The sequence below is a fragment of the Psittacula echo genome (assembly GCF_963264785.1).
Source record: "Psittacula echo genome assembly, chromosome: 3".
NCBI classification, from domain to species: Eukaryota; Metazoa; Chordata; class Aves; order Psittaciformes; family Psittacidae; genus Psittacula; species Psittacula echo.
The window spans coordinates 116,628,325-116,655,430 of record NC_137736.1 but is presented as its reverse complement, the minus strand read 5'-3'; the positions used below and the strand labels follow the sequence as shown (position 1 = coordinate 116,655,430).

At 43.5% G+C, this 27,106-nt stretch overlaps 1 protein-coding gene across 1 annotated transcript in view; it reads right to left on the bottom strand.

The window, feature by feature from the left end:
• The window catches only part of MTMR2 (myotubularin related protein 2), a gene marked incomplete at both ends in the record, with an annotated part of 59,668 nt that overhangs the window by 7,631 nt on the left and 24,931 nt on the right, over nucleotides 1–27,106 (bottom strand). The window contains 7 exons of the mRNA XM_080612878.1: nucleotides 1,205–1,393; nucleotides 2,188–2,337; nucleotides 9,618–9,701; nucleotides 10,333–10,434; nucleotides 11,904–12,014; nucleotides 12,192–12,286; nucleotides 15,418–15,493. Coding sequence (XP_080469004.1) covers nucleotides 1,205–1,393; nucleotides 2,188–2,337; nucleotides 9,618–9,701; nucleotides 10,333–10,434; nucleotides 11,904–12,014; nucleotides 12,192–12,286; nucleotides 15,418–15,493 — 807 coding nt within the window. The remainder of the gene's footprint in view (nucleotides 1–1,204; nucleotides 1,394–2,187; nucleotides 2,338–9,617; nucleotides 9,702–10,332; nucleotides 10,435–11,903; nucleotides 12,015–12,191; nucleotides 12,287–15,417; nucleotides 15,494–27,106) is intronic.

Sequence of the window (27,106 nt, the reverse complement as noted above, 5' to 3'; positions counted from 1 at the left end):
AAAAGGCTAAGTGCAAGATCCTGCCCCTTGGCTGGGGCAGTACCCCAGTACCAATACAGGCTGGGTGATGAAGGGATTGAGAGCAGCCCTGCCAAGAAGGACTTGGGGCTATTGGTGGATGAAAAGCTGGACGTGACCCAGCAGCGTGTGCTTGCAGCCCAGAAACTGTATCCAGGGCTGCATCAAAAGGAGTGTGACTAGCAGGTCAAGGGAGGTGATTCTCCCCCTCTGCTGCACTCTCATGAGACCCCACATGGAATACTGTGTCCGGCTCAGGCATCCTCTGCACAGGAAAGACATGGACCTGTTGGAGCAGGTCCAGAGCACCTCTGGAAACAGGCTGAGAGAGTTAGGGTTATTGAGCCTGGAGAAGAGAAGGCTCCAGGGAGACCTTATTGTAGCCTTCCAGTACTTAAAGGGAGCTTATAAGAAAGATGGGGGCACACATTTTAGCAGGGCCTGTAGGGACAGGATAACAGGTAATGGTTTTAAACTAAAAGAGAGAAGAAATATTTTACAGTGAGGGTGGTGAAACCCTGGACCAGGTTTCCCAGAGACGTGGTAGAAGATTCACTCCAGGAGACATTCCAGGCCAGGTTGGATGTGGTTCTGGGCAATCTGATCTAGTTGAAGATGTCCCTGTTCATTGCAGGAGGGGTAGACTAGAAGCCTTCGAAGATCCATTCCAACCCAAATTGTTCTATGATTCTATAACAACAGGAAGAACTCAGCAATACCCCTAGACTTTAAAGATCCCCAGATTGAAATATAACTTCAAAATCTTATATTTTGAAACTAAAGATCATGACACCTGATTCTCAGAAGTGCTGAGTAGCCCCTGCTCCCATCAGGGTTAACAGGGACAGACTGCTGGTGCTGTTAAGAGGAAGCAGTCTTTCAACCACATGAAGTGAAAAATAGTGATAGGCAAGATCCAGGGTTCTACAGTTTGACCTCAGAACTACTTTGACTTTCCCCTTCCAATCTAATCTCATTTCCTGTTGTAGATTAATCCCAAGTGGGCCTTTAGTGGCCACACAGATATATTACAGATACCAGTGCAGGTATTAAAGTCAGATCACTGCATAAGATTCTCTTTACAGTGGAAAACCCTTTGTGATCCTCAGCAATCATTTGAAATGGTGGTGGAAAATGTGCTCTAAATTATTACATTCCCTGCTTTAGACAGGAAAAAGCACCTGACCTTATTGGCTACAGCATTCACACTGGGCCTTGCATCAAATATGAAGATTTTATGGGACTGAGCATTAGAATCCATGATGGCTTGAAGGTACTTTTCATCCTCCTTGCTTCGCTTGCCACTCACTCCCACCATTGGCTGGCTACAGCGAGTGATCGTTGCTTGACTTTCTGGGTGAATCCATGACAATACCTTTGAAAACAAATGAGAAAGAAATGAAGGAAAAACAGGATTCATTAAACCAGTGAAGTGTTTTACCTGTAATTGCTTGCTCTCAGATCATGCCATGTATTAGCTGCTTCCAGAAGGCAGAATTCTATTAAAGAACACTTCTGTCCTTACTCATTCATTGTAGTGGCATTCACAAAGTTTGAACAAACAAGAGGTGAAGGAATAAGTTTAAGCCTCACTTTTAAATATGATGCAGACTGCTGTCTTGCTTGAGTCACAAGCACACTTTCTCACTCTGCAGTCATTGGGTTATGCCTTACTTTATGTTACACCACGTAAAGTTAGGCACTTTGGGAACAGATTTAATTTTCTATAGACTTGAGAAGTAAACCAGTGTATTTTCCATTACCACTGAAATGATCACAATAACAATGTGTTTTGTCTTAATTTCATTTAATAAGCATTTTCATCAAAAGCATCACTAAGTATTCCTCTATCCTGAAAGTCAAGAGTCTGCCAGACAATTGTAAACAGCTAAATAGGGCTGCTTTGTGTTTCCCAGGAACTGAACTGAGATTCAGTCTGGGTTGTGCTAAGTTATCTTATCTTCTCATTTTGGTTTAGTCTACATCTCTTTCACAACAGTAGTTCCAGCAGATTATGTTGCTAACTCCTCAAACACGTTGCTGTCACTTTTATTATCCATTGACCATTTACTTGTTCCCTGGAATCCACTCAGCCTGATCTTGGTATTATTTATGGCCCAAAGGCATGTAATGAAGCCACATAAAAATGGTTTCTTTTGTCATACTCACTGGTATGCGTCCTCTTGATCTGAAGGATGCTACTCTCTTTAATTCTTCATCAGGAATGTTTACAGGCACAGCTAGAATGGCAGGGTATGTATCACACAGCTCATAGCGCTCATTAATCTTGGTCAACCTCCAGCTTTCATTGGGAATTCCCTAAAGAGGAAACAACAGCAGGTTAGCCAATGAGCTGCTCTAAGACCTCACTCAGAACTGTCAAATCCCCAGACCTGAAATTCAAGGCAACTTTTGTTAATGAAGGACATTTAGGGCTGGAGCCTGGGTTTGCATTATTTTGGTGACTTGCATTTCATGCCTCTTCTCAGAGAGGTACATATTTTACTCAGGAAAACCAGAAGACTGCAGATAGGCTCACCTATGGCAAAGAACTGTGAAGGCTACAGATGTGGCAACACACATCGTCCTTATCGTCCTTCTGAGAGCATCCTTAACATACCTCCTGGTCTCATCATGGTGCTTACAGGAGATCCAGGAGCGAGACAGAATGGGTGACCAACACCCCTCACTTAGTTCAAACGTGGTAAATGGAAACTGGGGATGCAAAGTGGAGTTACAAGACAGGATGGGGGCAAAGACAGAATGGAGAGCAGGCAGTAAAACACACCCCAACTAAATCAATCTGTTTTGGCCTTGTTCAGTGTTTCTGGCAGTTGTGCAATCCCCTAAAAACACCATCAATCTAGCAATGGTGTGTCCCTGGCTGTGTGATTGTACATGATCTGGACAGTGATGTGTGACTATGTTTCTCTCAGACCAAGCTCCTGTTGTACTAGTTTGGCTGGGAGAGCAGGGAATCTACACACGATTGAGCTCAGCGTGCCCTGATGAGGAAGCAGCTCAACAGCTTCCCAGCTGGTAAGCTTCAGGTAACACCTGCAGCACAATGGGGATGATCCTGACAACCTGCAGACTTAGTCTGGCTGACGCTGGGAGTTAACAGATCAAATCGGTGTGGCTGCTACTGCATGCCTGCAAGGGGAGATTCAAACAGACACTTGCTGCAGCAGGAGTGAGCACCAATACAAAGCATCTCTGTGGCAAAGACAGATCTACTACAGTGAACCAGGCGAGACTGCTAAGCAGAGAGTCTGTTTTAGAGGAACATCAGCTCTTAAAACAATACATGCTTCTGTTCTGATTAACAGTACTTCATTTTCAGGAGGGTGGTGGGGCACTGACTGCCACTGTCATGGCTCCAACAGGAAATAAATGACAAACGGAGCACAAGTCAAAAGAGCTGTGGTAATTATGGTTGAACCCACACAGGCTGCAGCTGAGTCCCTGTCAGAGCAGAGAGTCACGCTGTCAAAACAGGCCATGGTTAGGAATGGGAGGAGAGGACAGACCTTCTGTTTGATACCAGGCACACACCCTTGCTTGTGAACCACCCCTGGTTCTGGGGCCCTCCCTGGGAAGGAAATGTTACTACAAGGAAATCAACAGAGCTGCCAGAATCATGAGTACTCCAAAACCCTATTTATGCCTGAAGCCAAAGAACTGGCAGAAACAGGCATCAAATATTGTGTATACATAGTCTAAGCTTACTGACAAATAAAACATGCCCAGAGGTGCCCAGCCAGCATGGAATCTCCTGGCCCACCAGCTTTGCCGTCCACCAGGGAATAGCAAGACCCTTGGTCTTAGCTGTCCATCAACTGTGATCAAACTCATTACTATCCGGAACTGAACTAATGGCAAATGACTAAATTGTTCTCAGTCCTGTCCTAGTAAGCACACGGCTATATTGCAATAGATCCATCAGCAGCACTTGGAGATTTCACCTCCCCCAAATCTGAATTCAAACTGCTGTCAGCACATTCGTGGCAAGGAAAATGGGAGCTGACAAGCAGTTACATGGAAGTAAAGCTCCTTTTCATTCTACCTTGCACCTCTACCACTGTTTACAGAGATCAAGCAGTCACTGGCACTGCAAAGCATCCTCCTCGCTGTGCTGGGCAGAATGGCTTCAGCATACAGTGCTTGGTCCAGAACCAGCAATAAGTCTTTCAGCTGCCACTCTGACAACTTGCATGAAATCTTTCCTCTGCAATAAGAAAATCCATGACAAGCCCTCTGTCCTGGTTTAAACCAAGACACCCTGAAAGAAAGAAAATATGCTGTGTCAGCTTCACATTTCCTTTGAATGTCTGCTTTCCCCAGGCACAGAAGCCTTGAATCACAGCACCACCCAAAGAGGGATTGGATTCAGATCATGACTCTCTCTAAGGACTCGAAGCAAACAGAAATAAGCCAAGTGGGCTGGAAGAGAAGCTGGATTTGCATCTTCCCAGAATATTTGCCATGATGCAGTGTAGGTTCTGCATTTATTCATGTTCCTTCAGATTTGTGCTTTCTCCAACTGAAATCAATAGAAAAAGCTAAACATGATATAAAGCACACCGGTATTTCCTCATACAAGATGCATTTCACTGCTTCCTGGTAAGTCGTAAGCACCCAAAAGTCTATCAGCAACCCAACCCAAACTGTTGTTGATGTAAGTCATGTTGTCATGTTGGATGTTGTCCGGGAAGCTAGGGACCAGGTTAGAAAAGCTAAGGCCCAGTTAGAATTCTATTCCAAGTCAAGAAGGCTCTGCAGGCTCACAACTGGCTCTGGGAGCTGCCTGCCAGCACCTGCAGCAGGAATCCAGGATTGCCTCACTAGCTGCAGGTCCTGATAGTCCTGAAGCTTCTAGGGAATGTGGCTGCTGGATGTCCACATCAGTGACCGGAGCCTGGTGCACAAGGTCTGCTTCTTCAGGTGAACTAGTGCTTCTATTAGACTCTGATGTCAAGAGAATTTATGTGTTTGGTTGCTGACAGAGGGCAAAGGGAGGAAGGCAATGTGAACATGTCTATAAATCAAATATGCCCGTGACCATTCTCACTTGAGACTACATCTCACATCCACACTATTAAACTCATTTATTCTCCAAACAGGGCAGTTTGTCCAAACTGCCTACTGGTGATCCTTGGTCTCTGAACTGTGCCCCTGTTTGGGAACAAGTGAGCTGGGCTCACAGTGCTCCCTCTTCTCTGCTTCACCAGGACCTCTTCAGGTCCCAGCTCTGCAATGGCCCAGCTGCACAACCACAAGCTGAGTCTGCCAAGGACACTGCAAAGCCACAAGAAAGAGCTGTGTGCAAATCCATAGGAAGACAAGAAACGTATAACTGCAGATAGAGGAAAAGGATTGCTGAGATGGGGATCGCTGAGCTCGAGGTTACAAGAGGGAAAACAACATCATGAAATGTTTGTGTTAGCCAGTAAATAACTGCTTCATACTCTCAATCTGCACATGTTTTGCTGGAAGAGTATCTTTGTGCATGGCTAAAGATGCTCACACACACTCACTCAAGCGAGGGATGGTAATAGCCTGGATGAAGCTATGCCTGGAACTTGCGATGAAGGTGCCCCAGTGCTTGGGAACACTCCTTACAACTATCATCTCACCAGAGATATGCAGCCTTTGTGTCACCTCCACATGCAACCAGACTTGGTTTCCCTCTGGAAGGTCATTCATGCCTTACTTTAGTGTCTTGTTCTCACTTACCACTTGAGCTATACGTGCTGTAGAAGATAGAGTTTCTTCATTTGCAGGGAAAAACTGCTGAAGACACACCAGCATGGCACTGAAACCATCACCTTGCAAAGTACATGTTTAAGCTTAAGCACATGAGGATCTTTCACTGACAGGAAAAAAGCCAATATCCTTGCTGGAATTACACACAGTCAAATCTCTGGGATCCAGTAGATCAACTCTAAGCTTAGCCACACCCTGAGCTGCAGCATGCAAGGCAGGCAAGGTCTTGAGTCACACCAGCAGTGCCTCTCAAAGCTGGTTTGAGCCATGAGATGCCAAGAGGCCAAGCACATTAGCTCAGGCACGTCCCTGCAACGACACAGGATACAGCTGCCAGAGCCAAGCTGGTCCCTCTGCCATGTACTCGGCCCAGGCTGTGTTCACTTAGCACAAGAGAGCTGTGATCTGTTTTGCAGTAGAGACATAATGAGCATAAGCAGCACCTCAGTTAAACCACAGGACATTTAACAGATAGTTGTCATTTTACTCCCCTAGGTTACAGCAAACAATCCTCTGTAGGATGCTGTTCTCATGCTTTACACCTTTCCATGCTTGTATACTAATGCTGGGCACTTCTTTTAACCTCAAAACAGGTCAGCTCCTTTTCTGAGTTATTAATTTCTATATGTTTCCTCTGAAAGCAGCAACCACAGCCCTATACTGTGGCTCCCTCGTACATATAACCAGAGCACAAGATTAGACGGGCACAACTTCTGTAAGGGAACATCACACATTTCCCGCTTCACAACCCCTTGTAATATTTTCCAAATGCTCCCCACCTTGTTAAGGAAAATGAAAGCTTTAAGTTACTCCAAAGGCATCTCAAGGCCTTTTGGTTTCAACTGAGTCTTATTCACTTTGCAGTTCTGTTTTATACTCTGCCAGCCCACGTGTAATAAAAATCAGGGAGCAATTTCAGTTTTAAATTTCATTTGCCACATGCGATTCCAGTTACCGAATAAATCCCAAACCTCTCTGAGTTCCTTTTGTTCTCCACAGGTTGTTTATTACTCCCCATGGTTTTATACAATCACAGAGTTTTAATAAGTTACATATTTCCACCTTCCCAAGAATGCCAACAGAGAAGTCAGGGGTTTACTGAGTATCCTTCCTAATTGCCACAATCTCTGCCATCTCAACACACTTACATTAATCTGAAAATAGAAATTATAACAAATAAATCATGCCATGCACAAACTTGCCATGTCTATGACTGCAGACATAGAGCCTATAATGGATCCTGCCCTGAAAGTCCTTTCTGGATGCTTGGTACCATTCTTGGCTTCTACTTTTGCTCCGCTCCCCTCTGTTTCTGCTCCCACAGGGAAAAAACCAACCCAGTCTAAGATACACCAAGCTAATGCCTGGCCATGCTGCTGGGCTGTTTATGCCCTAGGCCAGCTCTTCTCTAATGGCTTTTAAACCAATTCCAAAAGGTCCTGCAGATAGTGCATATGTCTTGCTTCTCTGTTTCTGGTCACAATTCTTACAGTCGGAGACAGGTAATCCCCTTTATCTGATCTGATGATGCCAGTGGTGCTTCACTCTTAACGAATCTCTGCTGCCATTTCAGGACATAATCCTGATTTACTTTAGTATTTGTTATTGCTTTAACAGAACCTGGCTGGATTAAGAAAAAAGGCTCAGACATTCACAGAGATAAGTTGAACATCCATAGTTATAAATGCTGAAATTAAATAAACAGCCTGAAATACCTTAAAGTTTTGGAGAGGACATAAAGCTTCATGCTGCAGGACCTAAATCAATCTAACAAAAGGGATGAAATTCTCCTCCTGGCCAGATCACAACATAAACATCTACTGCAGTATGGTCTGCCTCTTCCTCAGCAGCTGGTGTTGGTCACTTTTGGAGATAAGCTACTGGAACAGATGGATTGTGTGATCTGGAATGGTAATGGCTGTGGCCCATCATGGGTATAATTCAGATAGGCCATGGCTGAAAAAAATCTTGGTTTGGATTCATTTTTGCAGTTACCAATGCAAGCAAATGAGGGGGGGCTTCAAGAGATGGACATTAGTCTGGTTTCTTGACATAAAGGCGGTCAGGCAGTTTTTCCTGTCCACCCAGAAACGATACAGAAGCAGGCCATAACAAAAGGACACACTGCAGCAGTGTCTCAACTGAAACATGCTTCAAACACAACAGTGCTACCTTGAGTATCATTTTTCTTTACAGAAAGGCCATGAAGAGCTGCAAATCACATGCATGTACATTTATATATCTTTTCACCACATAACCAAACTCCTGCCAAATTTAAGGCGCAGCAAATCCCAGTATAAAAACTAATGTGGACAGAAAAGCTTGTATTCTAAATCAGACATACCAAGATTAAGAAATTGGACTAATTTACCTCCAAATTCTCAAGAGTCACCTTTCCTTCTTTCCAGGCATTGTCATAACCTCTTTTGTACATGGTCTGTTTTAACTGAAGCTTGGCTGAGTGAATGCTGGGCTAAACAATGAAGATTATTTTGATAGCACGGGTATTCTTTAGTCTTTACTCCAAAGTTATCAGCCCTATACAGAAGTATCTTGCCCACACAGCTTGGGCTGCAGATCCTTCTTTATAAACACATCTTTCCTTAAAAAAACTACCAAGAAAGAGGTGAATTATTAACAGAGCAGCAATTGCTGCATTATCTGGTCTTATTAGTCAAAGTCGACCTTAGATACGACGTGTGTCACTGATTACAAATGATCAGAGTTTGTCTCTACTAGGATTTTAGGTTGTGGTATCTCGCCACAAAACACACACTTTGCGATGAATACGTCTCATTTTCAATTAGAAGCCTAGAACCAGGGATTTATCTTAGGCAGCTATTTCAGGAGGGAACAAATCACCCCCAACAGTGAAGCACTCTCTCCCCATCTGTTAATGACAGGCCTAGATAACCAATTTAGAAGGCATGCCCAGCTTTTAGAAGACTAGAGCTATTAAATAAATCCTTTTCTTTGGTTTTGGATGCCAGGAAACAGATGAACAACTAGGCTAGGACAAAGGTCTGGTTTTGTTCTGTTTGTGGGAAAGGCCTAAATAAATCGTTAAATTACAAGGCTTAAAATTTCTTCCTTTTACAAAGGAAAATTGATTTTATCCTGGTAGGTCTGGATGAGATAAAAGTTTATTGTGTCCAGGGCAAATTGTGCTGTTTCTACCACTCGAGAATTTTACAACAAGAGTGATTTCATTATAAACAACAAAATTCTCCCACCTTTTCCACCAGGGAGGCAGGATTCCTAATTGACAGCCTGCCACTTCATTAATACCTTTCACCAGTCTACTCTGGACACACTGCAACTGTCTGTTCTAAGCTATGGTAAATGGCAACACTCTCTAGGTTGCTCCCTATGCTGATTCCTCAAGAAAATGGAGACATTCTGTATTTATTTAATTTTTTTTTTCCTTCCAATTTCCTGTTTGAAACAGGAAAAACTGGAGAGAAATGAAACTCATACAAGCAAGAGCTGAGGTGTGAAATTCTATCAATGGGATGCCTGTACCTACAAAACACATCTCTGGTTCCTCACTGCTGGCAGTGGCTCATGACTAAGCCAGAGCAATAGTTTTTTCTACCAAGCCTAAAGTCAGCTCTCTGCAGCCTGAGTAATCTCCATTAGCGGATGCAACCATCTCTAAAGCTGTTCTGCTGCCATCAATCACTGCAGTGTGGGGAACAATGTCCTAACCCAGCCTGCATGACATTTGTCAGCAGGACCATTCGCTGCTCCATGCGACCTGTAATTATATTACTGAACAGACCCTCATTTCTGAAGAGCAGAGAAGATGAGGAAGGACATGGCACAATACCCACCTGTCGTCTGTACTCCCAAGTGGGGTCATACACCTTCCATCCATTTTCTGGGAAAACCTCCTTGTATTCAAATGCAAAAAGTGGCTGAAAGAAAGAAAATTTACCGTTAAGAGCCCACTCGGAGCCGATTTTCAGGCTGGCTGGTATCTCAAATAGTAACTCACGACTTCTAGGGCTTTTTTACTTCCTGTAGCAAGCGATTAGTAAAATAATATACTTTCCTCTATACATCTGATCTTGCTTTTCTATTACCTAGAACTTCATGGACAAAAGGACTTTATTATTAGAGAAAGAAAAGACTACTTGGGCAAGAATACTTTTACATATTAAGAACCAGATCCTTTCAACCAGTACTTAAAGCAACAATTGCAATGTTATAATGTGACAGAGCAGACTAACTGCATTCCAGATTTGAGGCAGTGAAAACACCATTAGCTGTAAACCTTTGATGGATATCACTGAGCTTTAAGTATTTTCCCTGTGTTACGAGGGTGAATCAGAAAGTCATTCGCCGTGCATGAAGGAATCCAGTCCCACAGTAGTAATTTTTCCTGTTTTATATACGATCTAAACTCCTACAGAATCAATTCTAAACCAGATTTTAAACCCAGCATTTCTCCTCCTTCAAAAAAAATGCACCCACACAAACACTGTACCAAGTAGATGGCACTGAACATCTGTGTCTTTTGGTAAAAACTGAGAAGAAAATACTTACCAGATTATTTGAAACTGGGAAAGCGTATTTCATGAGGTTCTCAAATATGGACCGCCTTGTTCTCCCTTCAGGCTTATGAGCAAATCGCAAGTTTCGAATATCCTAGGGAAAAAAGAGGGAAATCAAATTGCAGGTTTCTGAACCACTTCAAGGAAAATCCAAAAGCCAGCATTCAAAATAGGGTCACATCACAATGCTCCTTCTGGTACTGATTTAATATGGTATTTGAACACTGCTGTACTGCAGTTCTGGGCTTGGTTCAGTGGTTGTCTGCAGACTCTAACAAAGCCTGCCACAACTGCAGAGGAGCAGAGGGAGTACACAGGCACCTGATCACGGTATCTTGCCTTCACAAAGAATCATAGAATAGTTAGGGTTGGAAAGATCATCTAGTTCCAACCCCCCTGCCATGGGCAGGGACACCTCACACTAAACCATGCCACCCAAGACTCTGTCCGACCTGGCCTTGAACACCGCCAAGGATGGAGCATTCACAACCTCCCTGGGCAACCCATTCCAGTGCCTCACCACCCTAACAGTAAAGAATCTCTTCCTTATATCCAGTCTAAACTTCCCCTGTTTAAGTTTGAACCCGTTACCCCTTGTCCTGTCACTACAGTCCCTGACGAATAGTCCCTCCCCAGCATCCTTGTAGGCCCCCTTCAGATACTGGAAGGCTGCTATGAGGTCTCCACGCAGCCTTCTCTTCTCCAGGCTGAACAGCCCCAACTTTCTCAGCCTGTCTTCATACATGACATTCTCTATCCGCTGAAAGCCTGCGGGAGAGCCCAGGGACAAGCTATCTTTGATTGGCAGGACTCTGTGAGACAGACCTAGCTCTTACTGGGCTCTCATGCTGAGCTGTGCCAGTAGGCAGCTGGAAGGGACTGTCTTACAAAGTACCTCCACAGCTACTGCATGTAGAGAGCCAGTTTGGTGAAAAACAACCAATGCCATCTTCCTTTAAAGCTTCCATTTCTGAGCACTCAAGAGAATGTTCTGAAACTGAGAACTCCTCCACTTTGCACAGCAGTAGTTTCCATCAAGAGTGGTAACCCAGGACCTCCTTTCCATAATCATCTACAAAATCAAATTCGGAAGCTAAATAAAGCATCTCTAAGATGCCAAGATTTTCCAGCCAAGCCTACACCTCAAATACTTGTAGTAAACAGTTTAAAAGCCACCAGCAGGAAAGCAGCTATCAAGTTCAAGCATATGGTGATGGTACAGCAAGTCACAGAGTAAGATAAACAGCTAAAGACTTAGCTTCCTCACAAAACTGAGATTAGGTAATTGGGCTCAGAGACAGAACATTTCAGGATGCATAAGCTGCATCTGTACCACTCTGTTATTGCACAGAACTGCTTTGCATATCCTAGGCCAAGCAGGCTGGCATATCTTGTCTACAATGAGTTGAGCTGAAGAACCCTGAAAACTACTTTTAAAATCAGATGGGTTTTGAAGTGTGTGAAACTATACTGACTGAAACGCTTTGCAGAACTTCCTACAGAGAAAACCTCTTAAAATATATGTTCCCCTTCCCCTCTTGTAAGACACAGAGAGAAGTTTACCTTGCATACAATCTCCAGCCCGTAGGAATTCTCACCACGACTGGAAGCACCTCCAATTTTCTCCACTCTGTTGATTACACCTAAAGATGCATCTAGGACAAAAGGAGGGTCCTGTAGACAGTTGAAATTTGTGAGTTTAAAAAGGGGAGGGGGTAAAATCCCCAGCTCCTGCTCCCTTATGCCTATATTCCTAAACTTATAGCTATGATTCCCACAGAATTACTCTCAAAGAACACCTAGGTCTAAATATTGAATAGCCAGCAAAAGCAGATGGCTTCAAAAGCTTACCCGTTCCATGCTTTTAAAATACAGTCTATAATTGGTAACAGTAAGGGTTCCTCTGATTGCTCCAGTGAAGGGGCAGATGTAAGTAACATCCTTTGCTTTAAGAAAAGGGAAAAAAAGAAGTTAATTTCATGGTTAATTTATGAGAATAAAATTATGACAGCAACAATATTTGGAGGCTCTGCTTTTCAAAGCATTAAATGAAAACAAGCTTAACCTGGGCTTCTAGCCTAGAGCTAACATTCAAGTTTCAGTTCTGTGAAGAAGGTAAGAGTTTGGGTATAAACTGAACTCCAGGCAAGTATCATCACCTAGAATCCTACCTCTACCCCTGGAAAAATCCAGTATTTGGCTGCAAACTGTTCCCTCTTCCTGAGCAATGCTTTGCCAGTACCTGAGAATATCATGCACAAGAAGATGAGATGATTCCTTGCCTGGATGCAGGCATTTGAAGTTGACAACCATCTGCATAAAAGCTAAGGATCATCCACAAGCTGGTTTGTGCCACCAAAGACAGGAGAAGGCAGTTCTCCTACACTGGCTTTCAGGATGTTTGGGTCCTTCTGCAGACCCCTGCACACAGTCAGTCCTGGGATGAAGGCCTTTGTGCTAAAAAACAGCAGAGCTACAGCAGCCACGAATCTGTGTAACACCCAACTGCTGGTGATTTTAAGTCTGAAGTCAGCGATCAAGTTACTCTGCAACGATCCAATTATTTCTGAGCCTGAGTGACGGTGACTCAAAGCAGTCCCCTTCTTAAAAGGCCTCAAACGTTTCTCACTTGTTCCAGCAAAAGGCAAGAGGTGCTGCTGGTTTTCCACAGCAAACACCTCCCCTAACTGCCCTTCTGGTTTATATCAATTAAAAACACCAACATTTAAGTTGTTCTCCTCCCCTTCCTTGCTGCCCATCATGTTTTCTGTCACTGAAGCTGTTGCCTGGCTGTGCTGTGGCAATGGTTTATGCTATGACCAACAAGTAATGACACCCCTCAGCCACACAAAGATCCTTTCAGAAGACCCATTGTCCGGAGATGCCAGATCCATGAAAGAACTCCCTGGACCATCTTAATCTCAAACCTCCAAACCCTATAGGATCCAATTTGCAAGAGCTGTGTACATTCAGGAAGACAACTTGCCTGCCATCCAGGTGGCAGCCACCACTCACAGGAAGCACACAGGGGTGTCAGGATGGGGACCTGTATTTCTTCTACCTTTCTCCCATGAGATTTAGCTGGAAGGGAGGCAGGAAGAGAGACTGCCTTGCTCCAGGGCACTGGCAACTCATATAACTAAATCATCCTAATATCAGCTCTGCTTTTGCATAGTCTTCTCTGAGCCTCGAGATTTGGATATGGAGAAACATCTTTAAAACATCAGGAGAGACTAATTCAGAGCAAAATACATAGCACAGATTTTTTTATTAAAAATAAATGACTATATATGTGCTAGCAATTCATCAATTATTTCAATTCACATGCATTTGTTCGAAGGACAGTGAAACACAAAATGCTTCTAGCCAGTTCTAATTAAACCAAGCGTTTCATTATTGGCCGATTATTAATCACTTCTTTTCAAAGACTGGTTTGCAGAGGTTTAAAAGCAGACTCATGAAGCATAACAAGGGTGAGGGCAGCCTGCCTGGATTTTCCCCTGGAGTTCCCATTATTCAAAATGGAAGTTCAAAATGTTTTTAAAAGCCCCACAACAAAATCTACTGATAAAAGCGTGCATTTATATCCAAAAGAGAACAGAATTTCTGAGTAAAGGTGCTACAAAAATGTTTTCCAGGTAAGAAATTTGCATTTTATTAGCTTGGTTTCTTAAGGAAACAATTTTACTTAATTACACTGCACAAGTACACATGGCTTATCTGACCTTAACATGGCCACACTGTATGATTTCAGCAGTCTCTGATAAACAGGGATCTCCAAGGCATTGAAACGCTTCACTGTTTGTGAGAATGGATGCAAGGTATAGCAGAGAGGTTGTATTAGTGCTACCACCAAGGGAAAGCCTAATAAGCTCAGTCTTTGGTAGATATAAGAGAATCCATGTGGGAGAAAGATACTAGAAACTGGGATTTACTAATTCCCCTGCTTATGAAATTCCTGTCTTTTACAGGGCCAATCTTGTTCTAGGTTACTGGGCTGGCTGAAACAGTACTTCTTCCTTTCTCTGTAAAATACAAAGACAATTACATTTGCCTTTCTTGACACTTATAACAGGAAATAATTATTTCTGATGAATAATAAATCTTTACTTTTTGCTGCCTTAGACTTTTTGCTGCCTTAGACTTTTTGCTGGACCAGGCAGCTGCTGTCTGGGAAACTCCAAAAGCCACTCAGTCTCAGACTTGCATGGCTCATCACATCATTTGTCAACAGATAAAGCACTGGTAACTCTGATCTCTTACACTATTCCCCAGGAACCAAAATCTAGTCTTGCTGTCAGAGCTAGTTGTGCCTGTGGACAGAGTTAGGTGTCAGTCTGCAGTGCATGGCTGAAGTACAAGTTCAGCATCCTTAGGAAAGGAGTGGAGAAAACGACTGAGCATTGAGTTGACAGGCTTTTGCCTTTCTTCCTGTTGTTGTTGGGTGCATTTTTTTGGTGAGGTATTTTAATTTTTTTTATTTTTAGGACTGATATTGCACTATTCCATATCATTTTAAGAGGAAGGTAACATGGTAAACTAGTGAATGCAAAATCTTCCACAGAAAATTAATCTAGAGGCCTTACTCAAACTTTCAGATTGGAATGCATCAGCGAACATGGTGCATGTCAGAATGGCTGGATGAAAAATAGTAACAACAAAAACCCATCCCTGTATCATAGGAAGTTCCCTGCCACAGCACTGTATCCTCTCTTTTAGTCTGTGACAGAGATTGGGCACACAATTGTGTTGTGTCAACATAAGAAGTTACCCTGTGGCAAAACAACTTGAAATAGTCAATCCATGTCTTCTCAGGAGGCAGCAAATGCAAAGCCATACAACCCACCTCATCCCTCATGCTAACACACATTGAACTGCCTTGTAATTGCTACATGGTAAGGGAAGACAGTTACCTTGGCTCATGTGATGTGCATTAACTTGATGAATAAAACAACCTGATTGTGGTTCTCAAAACATTAGTAATTTGCTGACATTGATGTCAATGACTGCCAATATATTTTGTTCTATGGATATTCTATTTGGTTAGCAAACAACAAGAAATTTCCTCTTCACATACCCATGTCTTTAATGGTTTCCCCTGGTAGCAAAGGTGGTTCTTCCATTTCAGCCAATTTATTTGTCTCCCTCAGGACCTAGGCAAAACATAGAGGTAGAAAAAGAAATTAATTATATTTTTATAAAGCAAGAAGTCTGCACTTACCTGCAACGGGTCAACAATACCAAGGACAACAAATATTCAAAGATCTTGGGGTATTACCTGGTGTCTCAGCCTCCAAAAGGCCAACACAAAGCATGTTTTGTGAGAGACCTCGACGCAGTCCTCAAGCACAGCACTGGGCCATGCAGAAGTGTTTAAAGCAAGGATGTCTGTGTCGGAGATGCCGCTCAAAGCAGGCTCAGTGCTTTGGTGGCACACTTCCCACATGGCTGCCTTCCATGCTCTTTTTCCTCACCAGCCCATCACTACAAGTCAAACTCTCAGTTACACATGGAACCAAAGGGATCAGTTCCTTTCCCCAGTGATCAACTATTACCATTGTGCTACCAACTCTTACTTAATTCCTAGCTTACACTGAGGAAAGATCACATCACTGTCTTCAATGAGGGTCCAACTACTGCAAAAATCCTGATTTGGCTCAGTAGCAGTGACTTGTTACAAAGGTGGTTTTTTGACAGGCATGAATAGGAGGTACAATTTTGAGTGCCCAACTGACTCCTCCTCTTTCTCTTGAAGTTATACCACAGAACATTACGTTTCACAGATATGACTGCATTTACACAAGGGTTATCACAAGCAGATGGACATTTTAGGAAAGCACAGTTATAACTATGAAAGCATAGCCTGAGGTCTAAACCTATGGTAAGAACTAGGGGAGAAGAGCATATGTAAATGATCACAATCAAGGCTAAGTCTGTGAGGCCAAATGCAGACAGATTTAATCATATTGCCCATGCCTCGAAGTCGCCAAATGACCACAACCACAGCAGCACACCCGTTGTACAACCTAGTAACACAGGGAACAGGTTAGTTAGTCTAGACTCTGCCTCATGATGTAGCAACCACAAGACTTTGGGTTGAAAGCTGGCCTGCATCCCACCTGGTGGAGACAGGCAGAGAGAGCTCATATCTGCTCAGAACTGGATGTGCAACTCACCCAAGATGCTTTCTTTATAGTAATGTGAAGAAAGAGAAATAATTGTTTTAATTTTCTATCAGGAAATCCCTGCAAAGAAAATTCAAAGACATGGCCTAAAGTGGCACTCCAAAACCTGCCACGTCTGTGGTCAACCTTCATGTAGATTCAAGCCAGAGGGAGAGCACTGGGGAAGAAAAATTCTCTAAACTATGCAAAAGAATGAAAACAAACCCCAGAGAAACCCCACACCACAATAGAGCATGTTCCAGCATTTTCACACAACAGACTGACACATAGATGAAAAGATTAACAAGATCAAAGTCTTCTTGAGAACAAGATGTACATTTTAGAAAATGCATTCAAAAGACTCTTAAAAAAGATAATGAAAGCAAGTACAGCCCTGGCTTCCCAACAGGAACCTCATCACTGCACCCGCTTAGGCCAGCTCTTACCAGGGAGGCTTGGGGTCCGCAGCATGGGTAAAGGGGGGGTCACCACTGACAGAGCTCACACTAGCAGCAACTTGCAGGAAAGCTTCTCTTCCCCCCCATCAGCAATACCAGTAAAAACAAGGTTTTGCTGGTGTAACGAGCAGAAGTCTATGCTGAGGTCTTCTCAGCACAGCTGTGTTGGCCGAAGATCACACACCCCATCAAAGCCCTGACTGACAGCCTCCCCAGCAAAAGCCTGGGTTGCAGACCTGCTCTCAACTTCTGTGTGTCAACTCTGCGCTTGAGTAACAGCCTTGAAATTAACAGGATAACATCTGGATTATGCCAAATGAGACGGAGTCTCACTGGCTAATTACTCTGTAAGTGGTGGTCATCTTTGTGGTCTTTTATCTTGGAAGGACATTAGTAACAACACACTCCACACTCAGGACAGGATCAGGATGTCTTTGAGAAGGTCCATACGCCCAGCGGGCAGCAGCTGCTGCTGGGATCACTGCGGTCAGCAGCTGGACCCGCTGCTCTCCTGCAGATGTCAGCAGGAGCTTGGCCAGCGGTAAACATTTGGGGGGCTGGGTTATTTCTTAAGCCAAAACAAATATGAGGTAAGATACATAGAAAGCATTCAGTATGACAAACTAGGTGGTCAGTGCTCAGATGGGCTTTAAACACTGTATTGCATGTGGGGGAGAGAAGGAGGGAAGAGGCAAGCAGTATAAAAGACAAAGAGCTCCATGTCAACACCACTCTGTAAAGACAAGGTTGAAAGCTTTCTCAGTTTAAAAACTGGCTCTTCCAAGTCTAACAAAATCCATCTGCTCACTCGCACTCTCTGAAACGTGGAGTCCCCAGGGTCAGAGGAAAGGGTTAGCAACCCAAACCTGCACTCACTTCAACACAGGGCATCCTGCAAGCACAGCACTTCAAGGCAGACAGCTTCTGTCCCCTTGCCTCAAACCCCACCTCCTTTCTTTTCCCTTCTCTTTCCCTTTCCTTTTCCGTTTTCTTTTCCTTTCTCTCTTTTCTCTTTCCTTTCCTTTCTCTTTTCTTTCCTTTTCCTTCTCTTTCTCTTTCCCTTCCCTTTCTGGTGCAGATTTGAGGACTAAACTCATTTTCATCACCTCTCAGCTGACCTCAGCCCCACAACCTACCTCAGGTAACACAGTACTGACTGCCTCCATGATGATTTCAAAGTCGGTGCAAGTACTTCAGCCCTGGATAAGTCATCCTTCCCAACAGGACGAGACAGACATGGTCACAAAGCCCAGGATAAACACTTCCCTGGAGTGCCGGTCTGCAGCATCTGCCCAGCTCTAGACCTTGAACGAGCCTCCTAGTTGCAATGTGAACTCTCGAAACCCACCTTGGCAGAATCCGAGACATGAACAGTAGGCACTTTCCTGAAATGCATCTCCTTCAACGGCTCCTTCAAATTGATCTGGGGAAACACAATCTGCGTGCAGCTGACAGTGCAGGCAGCAGGCACAGGAGAAGACATCTGGGGCAGTGCTAAAGGGCAGTGGGTGGCAGGAGGGAGGAAAAGTGGGTGGGCAAGGAAAGATGAGTTTTGGAAATAGATCAAAGGGAAAGAATGGGATGGGACAATATACGTGGAGCTCCGGGAGGATGCTAACACCATAGATGAACCCTCTGCTCCTTATATGACCAAGGAGATGACATGAAAAACCCTTCTGTCTTACTGCCATCCTCCCCTCCCTCCCCAAATCAATCAATGGTTTATTAAACTGTGAGAAAAATCTATTTTGGTACATTAGCCTATTTTCAAGACTCTAAAAATAACACTCCTGGGCCCAGATTTAGCACTCTGCAAATCCTGCAAAATGAAATTAAGAGCTCCAGTGACGCAAGGAAGCAAGTAGGGGAGCCAGAGACACGACTGCAGCAGCCCTGCTGCGGGAGTGACGGCTGGCTACTGATGCATTAACGCTATTGAGGCAGGTGCCATATACCTCTGCAACTGAATGCTCCACCTCTGTGTGCCTCAGGCATCTCAATTGTTTCCTGGGAACAAAACTAAAGAGTGCTTAGAGGTCTGCCCAAGAGCTGGGCAGAATCAGCATTACTTCGGAATAGGACCACGTTGACATAGAGCCATGCAGTGTCTGTATCTGTCACAACCATCACTAAGATGGTTTCTGTAAGAAACAAATACAACCACCAAAAATCAGTAGACTACAGTGCTTTGTTTCTAAGCTAAAGATCTTTGTTTTATTTCCCCCACAGAAATGTTATGCTTGGTAACTGAATCTCTGGGGGAACAGAGAGTTTATTTACACACCAGAATAACCTTTATTTCTGTCTTCTTTTACCAAATGACATCACCTACCCATTCCACCCATCAGCAGCTCTCCCTCTACATAAAACAGCTCTCTGGGATGCTGAGCATGGAAGTACCTTAGCACCTAACACAAGTCCTGCCTCAGCTCAGAGAGGGTGTGAGGACTTCATGCCAAACACCTACCTTTGTTCTCCCTTCAAGCAGCGACTTGGCAGAACAAACCCACACTTGCCACATTTAACAATCGCTTCTCTTACTCCAGGATCCCACCTGTGTTAGTTCAGCCCACTTACCCATGCTGAAGGTGCAGAGCTCTCTTATGCCCTCCTACCTATAGCACCCAAGGCAGGGAAACCCTGATGCTGTATTGTTGACACAACATGCAGATCTCAGCAACACCACAATCTCCTTTGCTTGCATGTATGGGGTCAGAGGAAGAGGTTTCGATCCTGCTGAAAAGGTAAGCCTTTCAGGGTACTGCATTTCCAAGCCTCTCCAGTTCCAAGGCATGTTCACACTGCCTCCTAACAGCAGCCAGCATACTGCTCAAAAACCCTTCTCCCGATCGATGTCCCTGCACGACTCATACACATAGCTCATCTCAAGCAGTGACAGCCAACTCAGGGTGGTACAAAGTAATACTGCACCCTAACTCTAAGCACAGGATCTCAGAAGTCTGTACAACACTGAACACTGCTCCAGAAGGACCTGGGAGGGTGCATGGAACTCTGAATTCAGGGTTTGCTTTTGCCTGGGTACAAACCAACTGATCTATTTTCCTCCTGTGCTGCCTGTGAGGTGTTTGCCTACCAGCACAGCCAGGATGACAACACACATCAATGCTGGCTGAGGCTGAGCCAGGACTGCCTCCTCCTCCCCAATCTGCCAGGGCTGTAATAGCTCCCCTATCTAGTTCAGTCAGGACACCTCAGTTTGCTTAATGGCTTTTTTAATGGATGATTTTCCATAAACTGGATCATTTTGCCAGGACTGGCTCAGGTTATGACTACATGAGTGAAGATGTAAACCCAGGGCAAGGGGAGAAGATCAGTCGGGACTGACTAGGGACAGCAACTTTGCCCTTGGACAACGATGTCTGCAGCACGAACCTCCAGATAACACAGATGCATGAAGAGAACATACGAGGTCCCTCCCAGCAATTTTCTCTTCATTCTTGTCTACTTTCTCCTGAAATATTTGAGTCCAGAAACACACAAAGGTCAGGCTTTTTGGCTTTGTGTTACCGAATTGCTGTGTTACAGTTTTCCCAAGTCTGCACAGATTCTTCTGGCCTGAATCACAATCAGAATGATCAAAAAGAATCATTGGGTTAGAAAAAAAATAAAACATAGCCCTTTTGTGATGTTTTCCCCCTCTCCCTGGTAACATCCTACACACGCCAAATCATTCTGCACATTTTGAACAGATTTGTTATGCATAAAGCCACAGCACTGGTGTGACATGTCCAATCCAACACCATGACCGCTTACTCCAGCAAAAACCAAAACCACGTCTGCCCCATCTATTGAAAAAACAAGCTCTCCAGGCTTGGAGCTGCTTTTGTTCCACTACACACAGTCCTGTTCTGTGTTTCCTACAGCAGGAAGCCAGACTCTTAACTGGTCCCTTGATGTAAACACATATAACCTATCTGTACAGACAAACACAAAACCCTTTTGCATCCGCAGGCCCTGAACTCACAGGTTTGGCACGTCTACCTTGTGAGCATGCACTGGTCAGCAGCAACAGGCAGGATACAGGCTGTGGGGACAAGAATGTGTGTGTTGTACGTGTGCAAGAATGTACACATAGAACTAGTAGATTTTAAAAATATGTAGCTTTTCAAATTACGGGTGAAATATGGGTTTGAACTCAGCAGCCAAGTGAAAGTCTTTATCTCCTACAGGAAAACATTTGTCTGATACTTCTCATTTTAATGAACTACCTGGGAAGATTCTGCTTGTAGTTAACATAGCTAAACTCTTCCTTTTTTTTTTCCCCTTTGTTAATGTCTTTCTCCCAGGGACTGTCACGTCATTAAATGCCCTCCTGAATCAGCATTCGTGCCACTCTGCAGGCAGGGTAGTCAGTAAACTGCAGGAATATCCATTTCATCTAAAACTGGAGATCTACATCTGATCTAGTCACCCCTGGTGCTCTGTACAGTCAGTGGAAAGCAGGAGATTAGGAGATTCACCCTTAGGATAAGTGCCTTTCTTCCCACCCAAAGCTGAGAATCAGTGTAAGTAACTCCAGTGCAGATCTGGTAGGGTGAATCCCACCTCTGATGCTCCACTGTGGCCAGTGTAGCAATGCCCAGTCTCCTGGACATCCCACTACAACTGAGTGGTCACAACCTGCATGTTCCAAACCTTCTCTGTGCTGAGAGGCAGCAGGAGATGAGCTAGACCACATCTAGAAGTTGCGTGAGCTTCATTAAAACAGGCATGACTCCAAAGCTTGTAGGACAGGTCTCATCAGCTGAGTTACCAGAGACAGCTCTTGGGTCAGAGCTGGCTCCTCTCTGCTGTCTCAGAGAACCGTATGAGGGAAGTCAGCCTTTCTGCAAAGGCTTAGCTATAGGATTATTTTTACATACTTATGTTCTATTTATTTCCTTTGTAAATTAAGAGCAAAAAAACCCATATACATTTATTTAACCAATGGTTTTCTCCTTTCAAATGCCTTTTTGTGGTCTCAGACCCATGTTCACCTATTTCTTCCCCTGAACTGCCCTCCCATTCCATCCCTTTCCTCTTTCTTGGCTGTTGCTGTAATAGTCAATCAACAAAGGACAGTGCCACTATGGCAGGACTTATCATTACCCTAATGATGATGTAAAAACCTCTGAAACAAAACAGATACCGAAGCTCTTTCCATTCACCTCACGAAAAAACAAACAAACCCATGAGGTTTTCTCTCCAGCCAAAGTTGACAGAAGCTGCAGAACGGACATGAATATGTGCAGAATCAAAGACCCATATGCTTTGTTAAGGTAATTTTTCATAGGTTTCTTCTCTAAATGAAACATTTAGGGCACATTTTTTCTAGCAATTTGATGCAAAGATGGCTCTGTCTTCTCTATACTCAATTAGAAGGACCACAAAACAGTAGCCACACGTACTTGACAAAGCCTCCTGTAGCCTGCAAACACCGTGCTACTTCAGAGAGATTTTCAGCTGCCATTTACTGCTGTTTCAAGCTTACTTGGAGAAGATTTATGTGCTATGTATTCTACTGGAAATGCAATAAAACCTAAATTGAGTAAGTAAATGGACTTTGGTCATTATTTTTGAATCAGTAAGAACACCACAGCAGAATGACTATAGGAAAGAACAGCAGTATCTCTGCATGACAGAGGCACAGGGACTCTTCTGAGGATTATGACCAGATGGGTTGTTAACTATGTTAGAGACATTCAGACCAGCAAGATATTAATTGCAGGGAAATGCTTTGTGTCTTATTCTTTGAGGATATTAGAAATTCAAAGGGGAAAAGGCAAAACACTGTGGACACATGGATCATTTCAGAATAGTGCACAGAGAATCAAATATACTGTCCAAAGACCACATCAAGCCCATGCAGCTCCTGAGAGAGCCTTTAGCAAACAAGGCTAACTTCCCTTGGTTGAAAAACAGCGCAAGAGGCATTTAAGTTATCAATAAAATGCTCTGATGATAGACCACTTATTATACTACTCTGAAGACGATAATCACATACAATGTACACTGGAATTGCCTTTTATCTATCCTGCCCTGATACAACTAAAACCAAAAATCACAAGTATGATCTGTACCTATCACATATATTTTGAGTAAGTACAAAAAGGCTGGAGAAATCACTTGCTTACTTACCACTGTCTTGAAAAATCTTCAGGAAGAAGCTGAAGATTAGTATATTTAAAAGAAATAATAGTCACCAGGGTAATATAAAGGGACTCCTGTGCAGGAGGAAGTAGCCACCATGCAGTGCCTCCCTGGGGTTTTCTGGTTTGCTTTTTCTGCTCTGTACTTCTTCCCTCAGACCCGAGTGTCCAGTGATGAAGAAAAGCCTCTCTGGGCTGTTGAATCTCTTGGGCCCTTGCAAAAGCGCATGGCAAGGCTTAGAAGCTCAAAGGAACACACTGTTGAGGGCCACTCGTTCAACCACGGCTGGCTTGTCTCTTCAAGTTTGCATGGCTTGGTGCCTCAAGACAATCCTCTCATTAGGCTCTGACAGAAACTCATCATTGACTCAACACAGCAATGCTTCCTGGCACAGAAGGTTGAAGATATTATCTATTCAGACAAGTCCAACATTTTTTAATACAGAATCCTCTTCAGTGCCAAGGGTTCCACATACGTCTGGAATGACAGCGGCTCTCTTCTCCACTGGCAGCATAAAACCTTTGGACAGCACATTAGCCTGACTCTATCCTTACTTTAGTTTTTACTGAATTTTGCTTAGCAAATAACTTACACAGAAAAATAGAATAATATTTTCAAGGAAAGCATTAAACTGGTTCAGTAAAGATCATATCCTCAGTCTTAAGTAACAGGAAAACACTCTGACCAAAAAGTGCATTATAAATTCTACCAACTAAAATAAGTCACAGAATCTGTTACCAAGATTTTCATTTTGGAGTTAAAAGTGATATACATATAAGGATTCAAGATACAAGTAAATAGCTATTTACAATGGGTAAACAATCATACATAGGGGAATGAAGATGTTCCATTACGTGCAAAAACATCTACAGAAAAACAAATCTTGGCAGGTACTGTGTGCAGTCACAAATCTGTATGCTCCTTTTAAATACCATGCTTGTTCATTCCTGCCTGATCTGTGCTTCAATCTACAAAACTACACCTACAGCCAGGGAAAGAAAGGGGAGAAAAAAATCCACCTCTTACCCAGTTTTAGTCAGCAAAAGGAGAATTCTTGCACTTTGTAACTAGGAGAAATACGGCAGTCGATTAGGAAGAGCTGAAAATATTTTTGAGGAACATATGAAGGCCATTTGCTTATTCTCCTTAGTTTTCCATTCCTAATAGATGGCGATCATAAATGCTTCCAGAGATTTCTTTCACTGTGCATTACTTCAAATTCAAACATTCAGGTACCTCCATATATGAAAAATCAGCAATGCTTGCTGTCTTTTTTCCCTTCTAACGAGATGAGCACTTAGGGAGTATTACTGCCATGTAAAGGAGACAGAAAACTGACTGCATCTGGCTTCTCCCCCATCTAATTTGCATGAAATCAATATTTTGCAACCCAGAGGTTGGCTACTCTGTGTTTTTGTTTCCTTGCAAGGGGGAGGTGCAGAAAAGGATTTACTGGGGAGAGGTGCAGGGAGGGGACCAAGATTTTCCATCTCCTAGGACAGTTTAAAAAGAAAAAGATTGTAATTCTCATGAAATATAAAGCATTTTGAGTCATGGAAACCGGAGTCCTAGAAAAACATGGCAACGGCAGGGGTAAATTCCCATCACTCATAGGGCTGCCCTGGAATGACCATGCCTGTGGACAAGAGCACTATTCATTCTCCAGAACCAGTCCTTTGTGCCTTTGTTCAACCAACAGCTTCATGCTCCAAAGGAAGCCCGTTTCCCACAGGCACACACACGCAACTTGTACGACCAAAATCAGAGTTTTGAGATAGTTGAAATACTTTTTCCTCACAGTATTTTCCTGCTCTCATCAGCCGCTCTTTAAGTCCCTTGACTTGATACCTTTGATAATGTAAAGCATCATCTGTTCTTCTATTTGGCTCCTCTTTCATCCCTGTGTGCAAAGAGACCTGTAGAAATATTACATGCAGATCAGGTAAGGACTACATCTGCCTACATTGCTTCTACTCCTGTACCCCAAAAATCATGAGGTGCACCTCCATGTGAGAGTATAACTGAGCCCAAAGTGATGATGCAGAGAAACACACATGGTCAAGTCTTCACACAGTGACAGTAAAGAGGTGAACTGTTTATTTAAGTTCATTGCAGTATCAGCAGTTCACATCTAACCAAGCCTTTTGTGACCACAGGTCAATTATCTTCACCATCTGGTGGTTTGCGCAATATGGGCTGTAATTCAATAGCAGTCACACTCCAGTGCACCAGAAGGAAAGCTCACACCACAGAAGACATCTTTGCATTTGCTATGAACAAGTTTTCTTACAGGCAGTCCCACGCGAAGAGTCAAGGGCCAATCCAAACCAGGAATACTTACCCCATATATCATTAAGTGAGAGATGGAGCCGACTGGCAGGGCAGTCTTCAACTACCCCGAAGGTGCTTAGGTAGAGGTTTTTCCATGATTTAGTGCTTCCAAGTTAGCATCATTCACCAACTGCAAAGTCCCTTAAAAGCAAAACTAAAAACCATTGCTTAAATGAGTGCTTAAATTTTAGAAAGTTATGCCGTTCTCTGAACCCAGCTCTTGTTGAACATGTGTTACACATAACCAAAGCCTGACACACTTCCTGCGTTGGCAGGGAGATAGCAATGGAAAAGCTCAGTGAGGCTAGTTTTAGTGATTTACTGCAAAGGGCGAGGGGAGGAGGGATCACATCTTTCTTCAATATGTTTTTCTACTAACAATATACATGTTCTACATAAAACTAGTCTAAGCCACTTTGCACTAAAGCTACAATAAAGTAACACAAAGGTGGCAAAGTCAGTGACTGGCATTTAGGTTAATCCTGCCCAACATCACCTGAGGGACAGGATCTACCTCAATTTTAGAGGTCTACATCTGGAGAAATTACCCTGAACTCTTTTCACAGTCAGAGGAGAAACACGGTAGGTTTTCAATGAGACAAAATTGCACCTGTACTGGTACACAGCTACAGCTGGGATCCACTGAGAAATAAGTTGCTGCCCCTCAAAGGATGTTCACAACACCCTGCAGCAAGGACTTCCCTAGCTCAGCTGTATGACGTTCTCACCTAGCGTGGGCATTTCCGTGAAGCTGAGATAGATCATAAACAACCTATTTCTTTCCATCTACTACAAAGGATCTGTGGCTGGCTAGCTTGAATGCAGACTTGCTCAAATAGATTTCATCCAGGAAACCTACAGAGACAGCTACGGCATCCACTAACAGTCTTGAAAGGAGGAGACTCCTTCAATACCTTTTGTCATGCATCAGTTATGTCTCTGACAAAATAAACCACATAGGCTTGTCTGCAGTTTCCAACCATGCACACAATGGATAACCAATTAAGGTTACGCAAGCAACTGTTTCTTCCCCTTTCTAACCTTCGAGTCCTGGGCATGCTACAATAATATTCTTGGATCTCATATAAACCCATTGCAAATCCACTGATTCCTCACGTATTAAAAAGAGAAAATTATTATGGAGGGAGCAAACCACCATGGAGGATGGGACACATGCTTGTACAATATTTTGCTGGACATCAGGGGAATATGAAGAATTGTGGATCTTACTGTTGCCCTCAAAGGGGAGAATGGTTTCGTGGTCATGAGCAGCAATGCCAACAACAAAGATCTGAACCACTTTTCTGAAGGCTGCACAACTAAGCAGGTGACATATGGGTTCGCTGTACTGGTTTCCTCCATCCACGGGATGGACTAGAAGCAAGAAGCAACATAAGAAAGCCAGGATATGAATTTCCATCCTCTGGTTGAGGCTTTCGCTGTATACAGTCCAAAACCAGACCCAATGGAACTTAACAAGCTTTCAGGCAAATGCAGTGTTTTTAAGGGAAGTGGCAGCAGGCTCTGCTGGCCACATCCACCACTTCCAACTGCAGATGGGAAGGATCCAAACCTTTCATAACAGCTACGCCAAAGCTTTGAACACAGCAAACTTCAGGCATTATCCTATAAATCAACAGGTGACTCAAAATGAAAAGTCCCA